General features: G+C 41.5%; 1 protein-coding gene across 1 annotated transcript in view; it reads right to left on the bottom strand.

Annotated features, from left to right (window-relative positions):
- Positions 1–228: 228 nt before the first annotated feature.
- FHDC1 (FH2 domain containing 1) overlaps positions 229–16,546 on the bottom strand; it is a 29,357-nt gene continuing 13,039 nt past the window's right edge. Inside the window, exons 4-11 of the mRNA XM_010179201.1 lie at positions 12,864–12,949; positions 12,678–12,778; positions 9,977–10,047; positions 9,771–9,878; positions 8,858–8,928; positions 6,547–6,664; positions 4,156–4,320; positions 229–2,271 (exon numbers count right to left, since the gene is read on the bottom strand). Coding sequence (XP_010177503.1) covers positions 229–2,271; positions 4,156–4,320; positions 6,547–6,664; positions 8,858–8,928; positions 9,771–9,878; positions 9,977–10,047; positions 12,678–12,778; positions 12,864–12,949 — 2,763 coding nt within the window. The remainder of the gene's footprint in view (positions 2,272–4,155; positions 4,321–6,546; positions 6,665–8,857; positions 8,929–9,770; positions 9,879–9,976; positions 10,048–12,677; positions 12,779–12,863; positions 12,950–16,546) is intronic.

Below are 16,546 nucleotides of genomic sequence, written 5' to 3'. Positions count from 1 at the left end.
GCTGTTACACTTGTATTCCATCACAGTAGCTTCAAATACATTCAAATTCATAAAAAAAGGATTTAGACCAGAACACAACTACTTGCCCTTTTCCCAACACTGTGCTGTACCTTCACGAGCACACGATGTTGCTTATCAGCAAGGTTACTGTTTTATGCAATCTCACAACACAGACACCCAGTGCTTGAACAAGTGTTCACATTCCAAGATCCAAAAACCCCCTCTACCTTATTTCAGTAACGGCTTCAGTATTTTCCCAATTGTGGTCCGGTTCGCATCTTTCAGTTTAAGAGAGGCCTTTTCCACCGTTTCCTCCTCCTTCAGTGCAGGCTCCACTTTAGCGCTGACAGCTTCTCCCTGCAGGATGCTTCTTCCAACCACTCTGGCACTATTGGCTCTCTTTAGGGTACCCACACTGTTCTCCTTTGGAGTCGAATCATCAGAGGTCGCTGCTGGCTTCACTTTAGGCAGCCTCTGGGACACAGACCTGGTGATGGTGGGAGGTTTGGACGAGCTGGATAGGTCCACTTTTGCACGCTTTGAAGATGAAGCCACTGTATTCCTCGCAAAGTTTGGGACAGCGGATGGCGCTTTGGGAACACTGACGGCGGCAACCTTGGTGTCATCTGTAGGGGTCAGGGGTTTTACACTGGAGCGACACATCTTGGTTTCATCTATCTTGGATTTGGTATTACTCCTAACAGGCTTAGAGCTTGGCTTCTTGAGAGAGACTCTGTCCCTCTCAAAATGAGCACTGCTGGAGGTGACAGTGCCCCTTTGTAGCTTTGGCTCTTCTACCGACATGCTGTGCCTGTAAGGACTTCTTGGCACTGTGTCTGTTGTGCCTCGGACAGAGCTGCGACGGGACAGCCGGCTTTCCACTGTGCTGCTTTCACGAAGTGCCGGCTTGGCTTCCGGCTTCTTCACGCTGCTCGGTGCTCTGTTTGACCGAGAAATAGGCACCACTTTCCTCATACTTTCATTCTCGGAGGCATTCAGAGTTCTTACAGGTCTGGAAGGAGTTGTGGTACCAGGGCGAGTGCCACTAGATTTTGTGGAGCTTGGAGATCTATCTTTTAAAGGGTTTCTCTTTGGTCCTGCTGGGTCTTTATTTTTTATGGGCTTTTCTTTAGGAAGGGCGTGCTTGCTCGTGGCATCATCCCTATCGTGTGTGGCAGTGTGAAGAGGCAGATCCTTGGCAGAAGAATTCAGGTTTGAGAAGAACGTTCTAGCCCTGCATTGAGCGTCATTCCCAGAAGAGCGTGCTTTGCCAGCCTCACTTCTTACTTCATTGCCTGCTGGTTTAAAATCATTTCCCTCTTCAGAGTCCAACGTCAAAGAGCAATCAGTCGTCGTATCTGACACATAGAACACCGGTCCATCTTCCCTACTTCCCGAAACACTTGTATCCACAGACATGGGGCTGCTGCTGCTGGGCTCTGAAGCTTCGCTCTTGCAGGCCACCGCCTCGGCTTTATGGTCGTGGGCCTCTCTGGAACTCCTGCAAGCTGGAGGCAGATCCTCGTCGGCAGTGCTGAGGGAATGAAAGCTCAGATCATCCAAAGTCTCCAAGTCCGTTCCACCAGCATCCTCCAAATATATTAAAGGTGCATCCTCTGCAGGCTTTCCTCCTTGAATATCAAACTTACGGAGCCCTTTAACGAGTTCACGCTCCTCAATTGCAAGAGCCAGAGCATTTATATCTGTGGACTCCTCGCAGGAGAGATTGGAGGAGTGCGTGTTGTAGTCGGTGTTTCTCTGTGAGTAACGGGCACCAGGACCAGCAGAGCCACTGAGGCGACTGGGCTGAGCTGGAGGCACCTGCAGAAGACCACTGCTTTCCACTTTGGTTTCAGACTGTTGCTGTAAGTGCAGAGTATTTAGGTTGAGATCTCTCGTTTCTTTGGATTCGGTCCAGGCTACGTTGGGTCTTGCTTGTCGGTTGTTTGCACGGGGAAGGCTGTTAAACTTGGTTGGATCCTCATCTTTGGAGATTTCCAGGAAACTCTGCAGCTCCCTGTCTGCAGTAATCCCCAGGGAAAGTCGAGAGCGCCTGGAATTGGGGTTTCTGTATGAAGGGCTTTGAGGTCTCTGCTGCAAGAAGGGAAGAAATTCTTCAAGTCCTTTTCTGGTCAGCATCTCCACATCATTCTCACTGCTGCTCCGCCCAAAGCTCCCAAGCTCTCCAGCTGCCCAGGATCGACGCTTCTCCTCCAGTTCCTTTTGCCTTTGCAGACTATGAAGCTCCTGGATCTCTCGTTCCGTGTTTTCCTGACGAGGAAAAGCAGAAATACATCTCAGAGGACAGTGTCCTGTGCACAAGTTACACTGCCTTATCTTTCCCTTTATTTCTTCCCATTGAAATTATCTCCTGCTGCTATCACCCTTGCCCAACTCCCAATACATATACACACAAAATCACCACAGCAACCACAGCCTGCAACCATAGCGAGCATATCTAATGCTGGTGACATGTCAGTCTGGTCAGCATATGAAAAAAATCCACAAGTGCCTGCAGAGACCAAGAATGTAACCTATCAAACCCAACTACATGTCATGTCCAGCCAGAGAGATCCCTGCTCTAAGACGGAGAGCTTCAAGTCCCCACTAAATTTAAAGTTGGCAATTTTATCAGGTGAGTAAACCTCCACCTGCTCATTACATTCGTATTTTAAGACAAACTCATCTGAGGAACACACAGTCAATGTGTTCCTTTCATCCTCCCTTATCACCATTGGAACTGTGCCTCAGCAAGCGCAGTTTCTACTGGGTGCCACTTACCTCTGACTCAAACATTACCAATTGGAAATGTTGTGAAAAAACGTTACTTAATTGCATATGAAAGCAAACAGAAAGGTTTACACAATTTAATCTAGTTGAACTTTCCAGGTTATTTTCTGCAATGGAGAACGTTGTTTTCTAAAGCCATTACAGCCACAGCAAAAGAAAGAAGGGGGAGGCTAATCGTGACCGAGGATTCCAAAATGACATCATTTTCCAGCATGCTGTTCAATCTGTTCTGCGCAATGACACACTGTTTAAATAAACACTCCTATATTTGTCTGAAGCACTGCCTAGTTTGGTCTTCCCACTGTCGTGACAACAGAATTGCTGCACGACTACAAAAAGTCACCCGAAAGCTTTCAGTAAACAGAAGCCTAATGCTGGAGCTCTTTTTGATGAATGGGTTAATCTGCACCTTTTAAAGTGGATTTGAGGCTACACTAGGCTCTGAAAGATAAGATGCATTAGAGATCTTAGAAACCTGAACAGCTAAGAAAGGAAAAGGAAAAAAAACCTCGCATTTCAGGAAAAAAGTCTGTGGCAGGAAGCTTGCTTTCACAGGTATGGAATTACAGAATGAGTTCTTGCCAAATACAACTTTAAATCTCCCATTGTACAGAGAAATGGTTAAAAATAGTTGCAGTTATTATTACCTATTCCATATTGGACACTGTACATTTCGACCTCACCCAAAACACGTTTCAGGAGATTTTATTCAAAAGAAAAATCCATTTTAAGCACACACAGGCGTGTTCAAAAATTGGGAAAAGAGTTTAAACATCTGAAATATGCGCGCATGGCCAATGTGGTACGAGCCATCTTTTTAGACTGCTGGCTGTGCTGTCCCTGTGTCACATTTGTATAGAACTGCAATCTTTATTCTAAATTGTTCTGTTAATTTTGTAGAGACAAAGGTTAATCCCCACAAAATACCTAGTAAGAAAACCTCCTCAGTATTTGCAAATAAGAGACTGATTTGTCAGTTTTAGAGTGTAACTACTTACTAGAGAGAGATGAAGGAATCTCCCCATTGGACCTCAAACTAACAGCTATCCAACTACCACTCATAACATGTGACTATGAATTAAATCTCCAAACCTAAATAATCGAGCATATATGCAGTCATGTCTCACTAAAAGGTCTGCAATAGTGACCACCACTTGGCTTTATGTATTCCTATACTGTTCACACACATGCCTAACTACATGGTCTCTTGGGTGACACAAGGTAGGTAAATTGATGGTACAACAGGCACATTAGCTGAACATCTTGTTAGCTTGGTACAAATCAAGATAAAGCAGAAAAAAGAACTTAATTCGTGTGAGCAAATATCTATTTCAAATGTATGAGAATCTCACTCAGTGCTCTTACCTTAACAGCCTTGTTGAATCTTATGCAGAAGTCCCGAAATATCTGGAAACATTCATCCAGTTTCATCGTTTCTTTGTCTTCACAGAAAAAGTCAATGAGAGCATTTCCCTCCTTTTGTAATTCTCGTTTCTGGTGTTCAAGCTCCTTCAGATGTCTTACAGCAAACTGTAGCAAAAAACCATATATATGGCATGAATCGGACAGAAAAATTAAAGTCACAGCAGGTCATGTATAGATTAGGAACTTGAGAGAACTACAGAGCCCAGGAAATGAACACTTTGAATGAGAACTACTACTACCAAAAGGAAACATGTCATTTCAGCTAAGTGAGTAAGGTCAGGGAAAATGGATCAACCAAAATGTAAATTCTAACAACCAGGGTACAAACCAGGCACAAGTTCTAAGTTTCTTCAAGGGCTTTTGAAGTGCAATTTTTAGATGAGTAAAATAAAGACTTTACTAGGACAGTGACAGACCACTTAGGTGCTTCTTGAAAGCTCAACGTGCCATATTTTGCCATTTTCCCTGCAACTTTCAACTAAGCATAAATGGATTAATTCCTCCTCCCTACTTTTCCCAAAAAAACACATGGATAAATTCATGGATATACATCATAGAAGCAGCTCCTTCCTAAGTTGACCTCAGACCACAATAAAAAAGATTTTCATGGCAAAAAGGTAAGGAACCTCTGGAAAGATGTCTTTTTTAAGACATCCAGAAAATGTTCCCATAATGTAGTATGGGACTATTTTGAATCATAAGTGTAGGGCTGTACAGACAGGGTTGGAGTAGGTTAGAAGAAAAAAAGATTCAGGAGAAAGAGAATAAGGCTGTGGTTGGACTTTGAACAGCAGAACCGCTTCAAACACTTCCAGCAGCTGCCTCTCCGTCTCCCCTATCTGCATCAGCAGCCATTCTCTCTCATCCTTGTACAATCCTAGAACGCATGCAGCTCCAAGTAATCCGGCAGAAAAGTTAATTTCCACACAAATCTGTTCTCTGACACTAATACATGATCATCTAAATACTTCTGATACTGTGGCACCGGGGTGGAAACAGGCAGCTGGAGGCACTGGTAACCATTTAAGCCAACCCTGCTGCCACAGAGTCACTTGGCAAATTATGCCAATAGGGTAGGAACAAATCCTACCTGTTAGTCTTAAAACAAAAAAAACCCTGAACAAAAGGACTCCACAAAAAGCTGGACTGAAGATAAACTGGACAATTGATAAATGCATACATAGAAAATGAGATCCTCCCACATATTTCAGTAATTCATTCATGAGGATGAGATAATGAAAGCTGACTTTTAAATCAGCTTGGTTATCACCTGTAATTTAGAGACAAAACCGGAAGTGTTTATGTAAGGTATGCATTTGTAAAATGATTTTTTCCCCCAACATTTCTTTTGGAATGTGGCCTAAACAAGGTTGTAGTGTTACATAAAACCAGCTGTTAAATTAAAGAAAATCCCAAACGTGTTAGAACATAACATTAAAGAGTCTCGGTGCAATGGATAAAAGCCAGTAAATCAGAGTGAATGAGGACAGGTAATACAATCTCAACCCGCCCCTTTCTTCATCAACTTCTCATCTGCTGAAAAACTGCAGGGACTATTAACTACATCTGCAAGTTGAAAATCAGGACAGGTTACGTTCCAGATCAACACCTGCTTTCTTACTTTTAATGATTATCTATAGCATGAAACAGAAAAATCATTTAATTGAAGTTTAATATGTATTTCTCCAGGCATTACCATGTACTCGGAGAATACCAAGAACTCTGCTCTGAAATTAAGTGCTCTGCACATTCATGTCTATAAAGTCACTGCAGTACTAAAAAAGAAGTGGACAATCCACCCAGAAGTAATGGTATGACTCAGAATAACACACTCTGTGCTAAGGGTAAATCAGTAAAGAAAACAGTCCCCTAACCTTCCAGCTTCTAACAATATCTCTTCAGTCACCCAACAATCAGGATCCTACGGACAGCACAGCCTCAGCTATAACTAACATGCTCCAATATAACATAATACATGGATACCGTATCTTGGGCAGCTGTGAAGTACAAAAGCAGAGACCGATCCGAATAGTCTTATTTTTTTAACTACCGATCTTCATCAGTAATTTCACAGGCATTAAACATGCTTGCCTAGCAAGCCTTGGGCAACGTACACTCAATATCCCTCCCTGTAAAAACACAGTTCTTCCAACATTCTTACTTGACAAATAGCATGGAGTTTGTACAACTGATAGGGTAGGCACATTAAAACAACGGTTCTGTTTATTAACACGTCCACACAAATTACGTTCAGCTGAGGAATGCTCCTGTATTCAGGTGACAGTAACACACTAACACGGATATGTGCCATCCTGCAATAATCCTACAAACCTGCAGAAAGCTTTCCATCTGGTGCAAGAGTTTTGGGTCTCGTCGAACGCTGTCTTTAACAGATTTTGCCTTGAAAGACAGCGACTGGAGCTCTGCTTCTACATTGTCAATGGATAACCTAAAAAATAGCATATACAGAGACAATTTATTGAGGGGGGAGGAGTTGTCCACAGGTTAGCCATAATATGCTTCAAAAATGGATGTCTAACATGAGGTGCAATCTGGCTATCAAACAAGACCTGCCTGTTCAGGAAATCTTTCCAGAATAGACACTGAAAGTTAGAAGGGAGATAAGCGCATTTCTTCTTATTTGCAACATGAAAAGATTCCCATGGGGTGTGGTTTCAGGATTAACTCCAGCCAGTCCTACCCAACCTTACCAGGAGAAAGGGCAATGTTGCCCTGTCTCTGGCCAGTTGTTCCTCCTCTCTCCAGCCATTCAGGTGCAGCAGCTGGCACAAGAAGGGGGTCACAAGGGACTGTCAGACAGGACTACCCATTTTGGCAGTGGCATTTGCCATCATGAAATTGCGTGTTACAGTCTTCTAAGCAGTCACAGTAACACAGCCTACACAGTTCCAACCCAGCAGTTGCAACATGTCATCCTTCTGCCACATACCAGCAGCAGAGCTGCTTCTGTGGAGAGGTAACTCGGAAATCAAAGACCAAAGGAAAAGCTCTGTTCTGATGCAGTCTAAGCTTTACCCTGGGAGACCCTCGTTCCATGCAACGGGAGCTCCCACTCAAATCTCTCAGTCACTTTGAGGGTAAATGCTTCTGAATCTATGGCATTTCCTTCACCAGAGAACTGAGCTCAGGAATTGAAGCACTACAGTTTCCAGAATGATCAAAATTAACTACTGACACCAGTGATTTCACCAGCAGCATGACTTTAAACCAGTAAAGCTAAAGAATTTGTGGCAAACTGACTGAAGCACACAGTGCAGCGGATGGTGACAGCACGCACAAGTTTGTCAGCGCGCACACAAACAAATATTGTGTGCTGGTTTTTCTCTGCTTACTTCATCTGCAAAGGTTAGTTCCCTGTTCTGGGTGTTTTTACAAATAAGAAAAGCAGTAGAAGATACAGGCTATATTTTTCTGCCTGTGAAGGAGAAAGAGGATGGCCTACAAGTAAAGAAGGCAAGACGATAAAAAGTACAGAACACAATGGTAGTTGCTTTAACATGCTCTAACTGGGAGAATTTATAAGCAACTTGTATGTGACAGTTGTCTCTAATAAAGACCTTCCCCATGCCCAATGGTGAGACGTGTATTTCGTTTTGTTGCATTTCCCTGCACAGACTGCATTCCCTGAATAAATCTCAGCATGAGATACAACAAATTTTCAGCATTAGCAAATGAGATCAAAGAACAAAGTGGTTAGAGGAAAAAAAAAAAAAATCACCAGATTTGGGATTCTGCCGGTTCCCCCGCTGTTTGCCAGGGGGCTTGGATGCCGAGGGGAGCTGCATTCCCCAGCAGGCCACACGGCGGACTGCCAAAAAGGTGTGTGGGTTGGATGGCAGAGAGCCACACAGGTGGCTAAAATTTTGATTAACTCTATGGCCACTCCTTTCCTCAGAAGATTTCAGAGCCTTTTGCAGACATGACTTAACCCTGCATCAGATCTAACAGATTGGATCCATTTTACAGCTGGGAAAAGAATGTAAATAGATTGCCCAAAGCTCAAGAGTAAGGAAGTAGCAAAACTGGGAATAGATCTCCAGCACTGCTAGCTTTCAGTTTGGGGCTGTAGATACCACCGTCTTACAAAAGCAAGTACAGTTATCAAGGTACAAATCAGGTTCAGTTTAAAATTACGCAGTTAGAGACCTTAAGATGAAATAATAGAGAGCTGTAAATCCTTCTGATTTTCCATCCAAAATAGAAATGGAGAAGCAAACAAAATATCAAAAAGCATCTAAAAGAAGCCAGTACTTGTACCTGGTACCAGATTTGGAAAAGTATTGTAGCCTGCTCAGAGACAGATGAAAACTGCTTTAAGGAAAAACAGTAACATGCTTTTAGTTCAGTCCCTTAAAAGTAACATACATGCGCGTGTATTCGGCAGAGACAAAAATACCAAAAACCTATGGAGATAATGTCATAAAAAAACCTCATACCTGGAGGCACATTGCAGGCATACTTCTGCTAGCAAATGGAAATGAAGCTCTCAAAGCTATAGTAAACATTTGTAAAGATCTCACGTTTTGTGCCAAAACTTCTCTGAACAAGCCTCACTGCTTCACAAATAAGAAAATTCCAAGTCACAGCCTAACTCTAACTTCTCAGTTTTCTTTTGACTTACCTGGCGGCCTCATGAACACTCCTAATTTTTTCGGAGAAGTTGAGAAGAGCAGCATCTTTCTTTTGGGCTTCCTGAAACAAACAGAACAAAACCAAAACACACACAATCCATTAACATTCCTCCACCTTGCCAAAGTCCCTAAGTTCAGCAGCTCTAAAGCCTCTGGGAGGGCACTTAAAGCTTTCTCTCCTGCACTGTTTTGCTTCCTGTTCAATCCCAACACAATTGAGCAGAGGACACCCCTTAACGAAAGGCAGAGATCAGAACTAGAAACTTTAAACAAGAGCTTCCACAGAAGTCACATGGATTAACAGGGAATGCCAGGGAAAGAACAATTTACTGATGCCCATTGTTCGAGCAGATACGATGCTTCCTGCACAAACATCATTTAATACCTCATTGTAAGCTGACTGGAAATCTGTTAAGCCAGTTTGTACACAGATAACCAAAGTCACATAGGGAAGTATTTAAATTCTCTCCCTTCTAAAATAAAGAAGTTTGAAAGGAAGGAAAAAAAACTTGGAAAAAAGTCTGTAGCACCTTTAAAAATACATGTCAGTCACCAAGGGAAAAAAAATCTCCCTACCAAAAATGCTGCTCAAAAGATTAAACAGGAAGATTGGAAGAATATTTAACAAAATAAGCTATTTCCACAGTGTAAGAATTCAGGACAATAAGAGAAAAGCTACAATGAGAAAGTTTGATAAAGGCAAGCTTCTACATCATATAAACCCCATAAGTTTTCCATGGGTTTCTGGGTAGAATGACCAGACATAGGTAAACAGGTGAATTTTGGAGCAGGAGAAGAAAAGTGAAGACTAGGATCAGAGCTGCATGGCCCCTTCTATTGTCTATCATCTACAGCTCTACACCTGTAGCAGTTGCATATACAGGTAAAACAGTTTTTCTATACCAGAGCAACAAAATGCAGCAGACTCATCCCAGGTTTGTTTGCTTTTGTGTCCGCCAGCTTGAGCAGCGACGACAGTTTAAATCCAACAGCATTGCCAGCATAACCTCCCTGGAAAGAAAGGGGCAAACCAGATGAGACCTCAGTGGACCGCCATCCTAACCAGGCAGTTGGGTCAATCAGCCACCTCCTTTTGGGATGTCACTTACCGCATTCATAATATTCCCAGCCTGAAGGACCAAGTGCAGTATGGAATGCAGTTCCTCACAAGTCATTAGCTCTGTAAGGAACAAGAAAATTGCTGTCTAACAACTGTTTGTTTTGAAATGGAGGCGGTCAAATTTACCAGACTTCTTCACCTCAAGCTTTTAAAGGTGGATTATTTTATTTTAACAGGAAACTGCAACAGATTGTAAAGGTCGGAGGGAATAAATGGTACTGTGTAATGCCAAGTCATAAGCACAGCCGACAAACCTCAAGTGTATGTTCAGACTTCAGCTCAGCAAGCGTTGTATTTCCAAGGCAACCCTCCAGTAGTTCACAAAACATTTGGGGACTAATCCTGCAATGTGCGAAGTGCCTCATGCAAGTGGTTAAGTATCCTCAGCACCTACTAATTTCAAGCGTTCAGGCAAACGTTCTGCACCTTGCAGGATGCGTTTGCCATCTGCTAGGACTGGGCTTTTGAACTATTATTCTTTTTTTGGAAGACTTAGCCATCAGGCCTGAACAGATAACAGGCAATGTTTAAATTTTCCTTGCTTATCCCACTCCCACTATGAATCATCATTTTATTTCTGTATCATCACCACCTCAGATCAGCATTTATTTTACTTCAGGCACATCAAAGATGATTTAGCACCGAGTTATGCAGTGTGAAGCAAAGAGTCAAAGGGAGTAAAATTGACTGTTAAAGATTTTCCATCACTTAAACCTGCTTTGTACATATTTCCATTTTTTGCAAAATCCAGCCACCTTTTCACCCAGTCACATATGAACACAAAACAATACACAAGCTTAATAGTCACTGGGAAGGAATGCCTTAGAAATAAGATACAGGAATTCAGAACTGTAAAGAGTTGATAAATTAGCACTACACAAGTGGCACAGAAAACCAAATAACTCCAAACTTGAAAGTTCCCATATGGCAAGAAAAATAACATGAGCTGGTTTTAATGTAAGGTACTATATTTTACATTGATGACCATAATAAAAGGTGGAATCCTTTTGACTGCAGTGTAAACACTTTTGAAAACTATTCTGCTTTGAAGTCCACATTCTATAATTTACTCTGCATTTAACTGCTCAGCACTATAAACTAATCTATCATTTTGGAAGCAGATAGCCCTTGTACCTTTGGGTTTCAGTATTAGCAGCCTAAAACACAGAACTAATTAAATAACCTTTGATCTAACAAGTTATAGGTGAGGAAGCAAGGAGGAAGAAAGGGGCGAGATTACAAAAAAGAATAGCAAATTTCGTAAGACCAAGAGGAGAAGGCAATTTCTAAAGATTTTGCATAGTAAGAGCCCGCTCGGCGTCACTACGAGACAGATCCATTTGCAGGCTAGATGAGAATCCATCGGGCTATTTAGACCATCCTAATCCTTAATGATCGTCAGCGTTAGAATTGAAGCAAATATTCTCTCAGCTTAATTACAAGGGAAGAAACACAGGAGATAGGAATGGAAAAGTAGCCGTAATTCCTAAACAACTTCGGGCTATCAACAAACCCCGAAGTGGAAAGACCAAATGGAGACGAGCACATGACTCAGGTGGACTGCAAACAGGGAAGCTCAGTCTGATTTGCATGGCCTGATGCAGGAGCTGGAGACCAAAGTGTCTCCTGGGAGGGGAAGGAATTCATCAGTTCACAGATGTCCTGGGAGAAGGACATGAAGGATGACGGGGTGCGGTTGTTTTTAGACGTAACATATTCCCTCACATATGTCTGCTGCTCAAAACACAATGATTTGAAAGAGATCCCAACACAAGGCCAAACTCAAACCTCAGCCTAAGCCAAGGCACATTTTCCTAAGTCAAGAAGGACCAGTTTAATCCCCACTGGTGGGAAAAAACACACCAGGCTTTTCTCCCTTTCCTTTCCTAAAAATTGGCTACCCCAAGCACCGGTGCTCACAGTTGACTATTTTTACTGTTGTGCCTTTTCATACCACTGGAAGGAATCTAAACACCGCTCTAGTAGCCTGTCAAAAGAACTGCCAGAATGATATGGGAATAACATACTGAGAAACAAACAGGACAAATAGGCACTCAAGGCATTTGAAAAGGTCAGAATTCATGTTTAAATTAAACCAGGAAATTATTTTTCTGCAAAGCAGAAGACACCAGATTGCCTTACAAATAACCAGCTGTGGTATTTTAAAACTTGTGAAATGTGGAGAACAGAGAGAAATGTAGAGAAACGCAGAGAACAAAAACAGAAAGCAAAGGAACAGCAGAAGTATTACATCTCTAGCCTTTCCACTGCTACCTCAAAGGGCAACGGCATACAGAGAAATTTGGATTTATGGATCTCTGAAAGAGTGAGCAGAGAGGTGTAACAACCACACTCAATCAGAGAGACAGAAATGCCTGAATGAGCAAACTGTCCTCAGAAGATGATTTATCCTAATTTGGCCATGGACACCTTTTGCTTCTGTCAGTTCTGGATAGGCTGCTTGTAGGCTTTGGTCATGAATGCATTGCTGGTGTATCCAAAGTCTGCAGATTTTTGATATTGGAAGCAAAGATTCGCCAGGCACACCCTAATGGCATTTGTCAGAGGGGAGTTAGCTTCCTTTTAATAGCCAAGGTACCTGAAATTCAAGCTCTGGTCTTCATAATGCAGACTAATTAACATGCTAACAAAAACAAGAGTATTATTCATGTCCCAACATGCTTAATTACCTTTTGTTGCCCGTCTTATAATTTTCATGTCATTCTGTAGAGAAGCACAGGAGGGTGAGAACTCCCTCTCTAACACCATGGCTTCAATCCTAAGAGCATAGCTGGAGCACACAAACAAACAGGTTTAGAACTGACAGCCAAAAAAGAACATTTATCATGAACAAAATAAATCTACTGTCTCCTTACTTTGGCACCTGGATTAGTAAATACATGAAGGAATCGGCTTGAGACAGTTTTGATACATCTCCATCAAAGGCTTTTAATTTCTTTACCTAGAAAAGAGGAAAAAAACACTAGCAAAGAATGTCATCAAAGATCAAGATTAACTTGACTTTGGAAGGAAACACCTTGCAAAGCAGTAAATTTAACACTAGAGAGTCCACTCAGTGACTCCCTGAATGGCTTCACTGTCCAAGCTGCAGTAATTTGCACACTGCCCAATCATAAAAAAAACCCCAAACCAATGACATCAGCAACGTCACCCTTCTCCCAAAAACCCAGCTACACAGTCCAGCAGAAAAAATATGACGCCACCATCCTGACAGGTGATTCTGATTTCTGATTCATCGTTCTGATTTCTGATCAATGATTGCTCACATCACTGTGTTTAGGACACCGCTGCTCCCGTTTCCCCAGGAGAAATAACACTTTTCTTTCTGACTGACCCATTTGCTGCTTTCCCAGGAAATAGCTGCTTAAGTAATGATCTGAAAAGGGATCCTCAACTCTTCAACAACTGTGATATGCACTTGGGCATAGCTCAAAATTAACCGCGTTCCGTATTTCCAGCGTAAGACTGCCTAGGCCTCTTTGACACAATGCAGCTAAGGCTTAAGTTATGGGTTTTTTTCTGAATACTTGCTTCAACCATTTCTTCTAAAACTCTCTTAAGGGGCAAACTTCGTGCTCTTGAGTTTGTATCTTTTTTCATTCATACGAAATAATTTAAAGACTACATTTATCTTGCTTTGTAAGTTATTTCTTGTCAGTACTTTGAGAACTCCATTTACATGCAAAGGAAATATCACTGCATTAATTTTGTGGATCTTCCTTCCCAGCTCCATCAAAATCCATATATTTGCATGATCTGGAGCCACTGATCTGCCCACATACTTACTATTTGTTTATATAGAAGAACTGGAAAATACATGCACATATGTTTAAGTGTAACTGGAATTTCTTCCACGTTTTCCAACACAGCAACTGTGTCCAAAAACAGAGCTTACTCTCGATTATACTATTTCTTCATTGAACAAGTTCACACCCAGTATCAGTTTTATGTTTCCACTGATTTACACACCAGCCCATCGTCCTTCCTTGTTACAACACAACATTTAAAGCCCATTCGTAACCACATTTACAAAGATGGTCTTCAGTTTTAGAAAGCATATTAAGCTTTCCTGGAGAGAGCCACACTACATCAGGGCATCAACAGTTTTCAGGTTGCCATAATTTAGCAAGATATCCACAGGTTTTTTAAAAGCATCAGGCTCCAAATTAATCACTTTTTTTTCTGCTTTCACAGTGAAAAAAAAGAGTAACTGATTTGTAGTGGAAGACAACCTACACTGTGCTAAATCAGGGAGTTCAAATAATTGCTGGACTAGAAGAAGAACAGGATTCTTTTAACAGCTTTGTTCTGCTTTATTCCCATTCTTTTTCCACACCATAAAAAACCCAGAAGTGTTGAGAGCATTAAGAAAAACAAAAATTACAAATTAAACCCAGAATTGAAAAAGCTTCCATTTCAAATTAAAAAAAAAAACCAACAAAAAAAACCCAACCCAAAACCAAAACCCAAACCAACCTAACAAAAAAACTCAACAACTTGTGACCAAGAAAGAGAATTCTAATCAAAAAGCAATTTTTATTCAGGGTATCTAACTCCATTTCCTAACACCACAGCCACCCACCCCCATTTAACTCAAGACACTCAGACAAAAGCTCCTTCTGAAGATAAACACGACATACCCATTTTTTTGAGGCCTGAGAAAACTCCTGATTTACAGAGTCTTTCAAGAAGCCTGCCCCCAAAAAACAGGAAAGACCAGACTTGACATTCCTGATATTTCTAAGGTGTCAGATGAGCAAGAAACAAAATGAAAACAAACACTTTTTCCTACATCATGAAGTGGGGGTGGGAGACATCTACTACCTCGGTTGGTCTTTGCAGGTACTCTTTAACTTAGCTTCCAAAAAATAGTTGTCTGCAACCGAAACAACAAAACTTGCGAATTCTGCAACCTCGTTTTAGTATGTTGCAAATATCAAAGTTTGCCTGAAAAGGCTACAGGCATTCAGACTCACCAAAAAACTCACCCCAAATCACCAAATTCAAGATCGTATAAACCACAGGCAATCACAGCAAGATGCAACTTCAAGATTTAAATGCACAAAAAGCAAAGAACAAGAGACCCTGAGATACAGGAATATTAACTTATTCAAGCTAGCTGTGCTATATTGAAGTATACTTTTGACAGCAAGTAGCAATTAAAGTTATCTACGTGCAATGTTAATGTTGCAATGTGAACTTTGCTTCCCAAGTGTTGAACTTTTCCAAGCGTTTTACAGATACCGGATTAAATCCTCTTTCTTCTACTCTTATTATATTAGGAAAGATGCCTGGAGTGGTACAAGGGAGCACTAAATCCTAGAATTCATCCAGAGGAGGAACTTTCCCATACAGGCACAGCAGAAGGCACTGACAAGGCTGCCCTTTTGATGGGAGGGATGGGGTGGGAACTGGTTACACTATTTCCAGCCCACATCAGCCACCTTAACCCCCACTGGTTTTGCCTTAGATATCCAAAACTATATTTATAAGCAGCAGCAAAGAAGCTCACCTGACAAACCCAAAAGCCAAGCGAGGGGGAGGAAAGCGACCCATTCCACAAACCAACAAAACAAAAACACAAAGGAGTTACGAGGTTTTTTTCATCTGTGAATTCAGCACAGCATAGCTTGGTTCTCCATACATATCTAAGTTTTCAAGACTAAACTAAATCCTCTGTTAACTTGGCCTCAAAACAGTAAATAGTCTGAGGAATAGCTTAGGACAATAATTTATTTTGTGTTCCTTCTTTATTATGAATTTGATAATTGCAAAAGACGACTTATCTAGCCATGAAGCAGGTAAAGTTACTTGACTTAACTGACGTTATCTATAAACTAAAAGAACAGCTTCTGGATCCCAAAGGTAAAAATTACTGAGACACGTTTTTGGATGGCTGTCCCTACACACTCCAGATGAGGTTCCTTCTCTCTGCAGCCGTGTTGTCCCAGTCTTCCCAAAGAGAACTGAGATTCTCCAAAGGTGCCCAGAAATGGAGCTCAAACTCCAATACCAAACACAGCCAGGAACTACAAAGAAACGACGGGGATTGACAACAATGTTAACATTCACCATGTTAACAGACATGGTAAATAGGTTTATAATTAGTCTGAGAACAGAAAAAAGCTTAAAAAATGTGGTTTATTTTAAAATCACAATGAATAACTCTATGAGTTCTGGCCATGACCTCCTGTCTTCAAGCACAACAAATTTTTTTCCACAACTGTATGCAGTCACAGACCAAGATACGGCAGTGTAATGCATACACTGTAATTAGATGTATGCTCAGTTCTGTATTACTCAAATTGGGCGCAGAGCTACTAATTTAATTTTTCATTACAGTTGTATATGGAATATGCATTTTCACCGTCCGTGCATGCCCATGCACACTAAACCAGATTTTAGATACAGAAGGTTCTCACATATGTAATTTGCTTCACTTTAAAAACAGTTATGAAACAGAGAAAGCCTGATCTTTGATTTGATTTGTGAGCAATTGGAGTAGATATGCCTATTGCCAGTTCCTCTCACGCAGGAA

Source organism: Mesitornis unicolor, unplaced genomic scaffold (assembly GCF_000695765.1).
Source record: "Mesitornis unicolor isolate BGI_N332 unplaced genomic scaffold, ASM69576v1 scaffold26592, whole genome shotgun sequence".
Taxonomy (NCBI): Eukaryota; Metazoa; Chordata; class Aves; order Mesitornithiformes; family Mesitornithidae; genus Mesitornis; species Mesitornis unicolor.
This window is presented reverse-complemented; position numbering and strand designations above follow the sequence as displayed.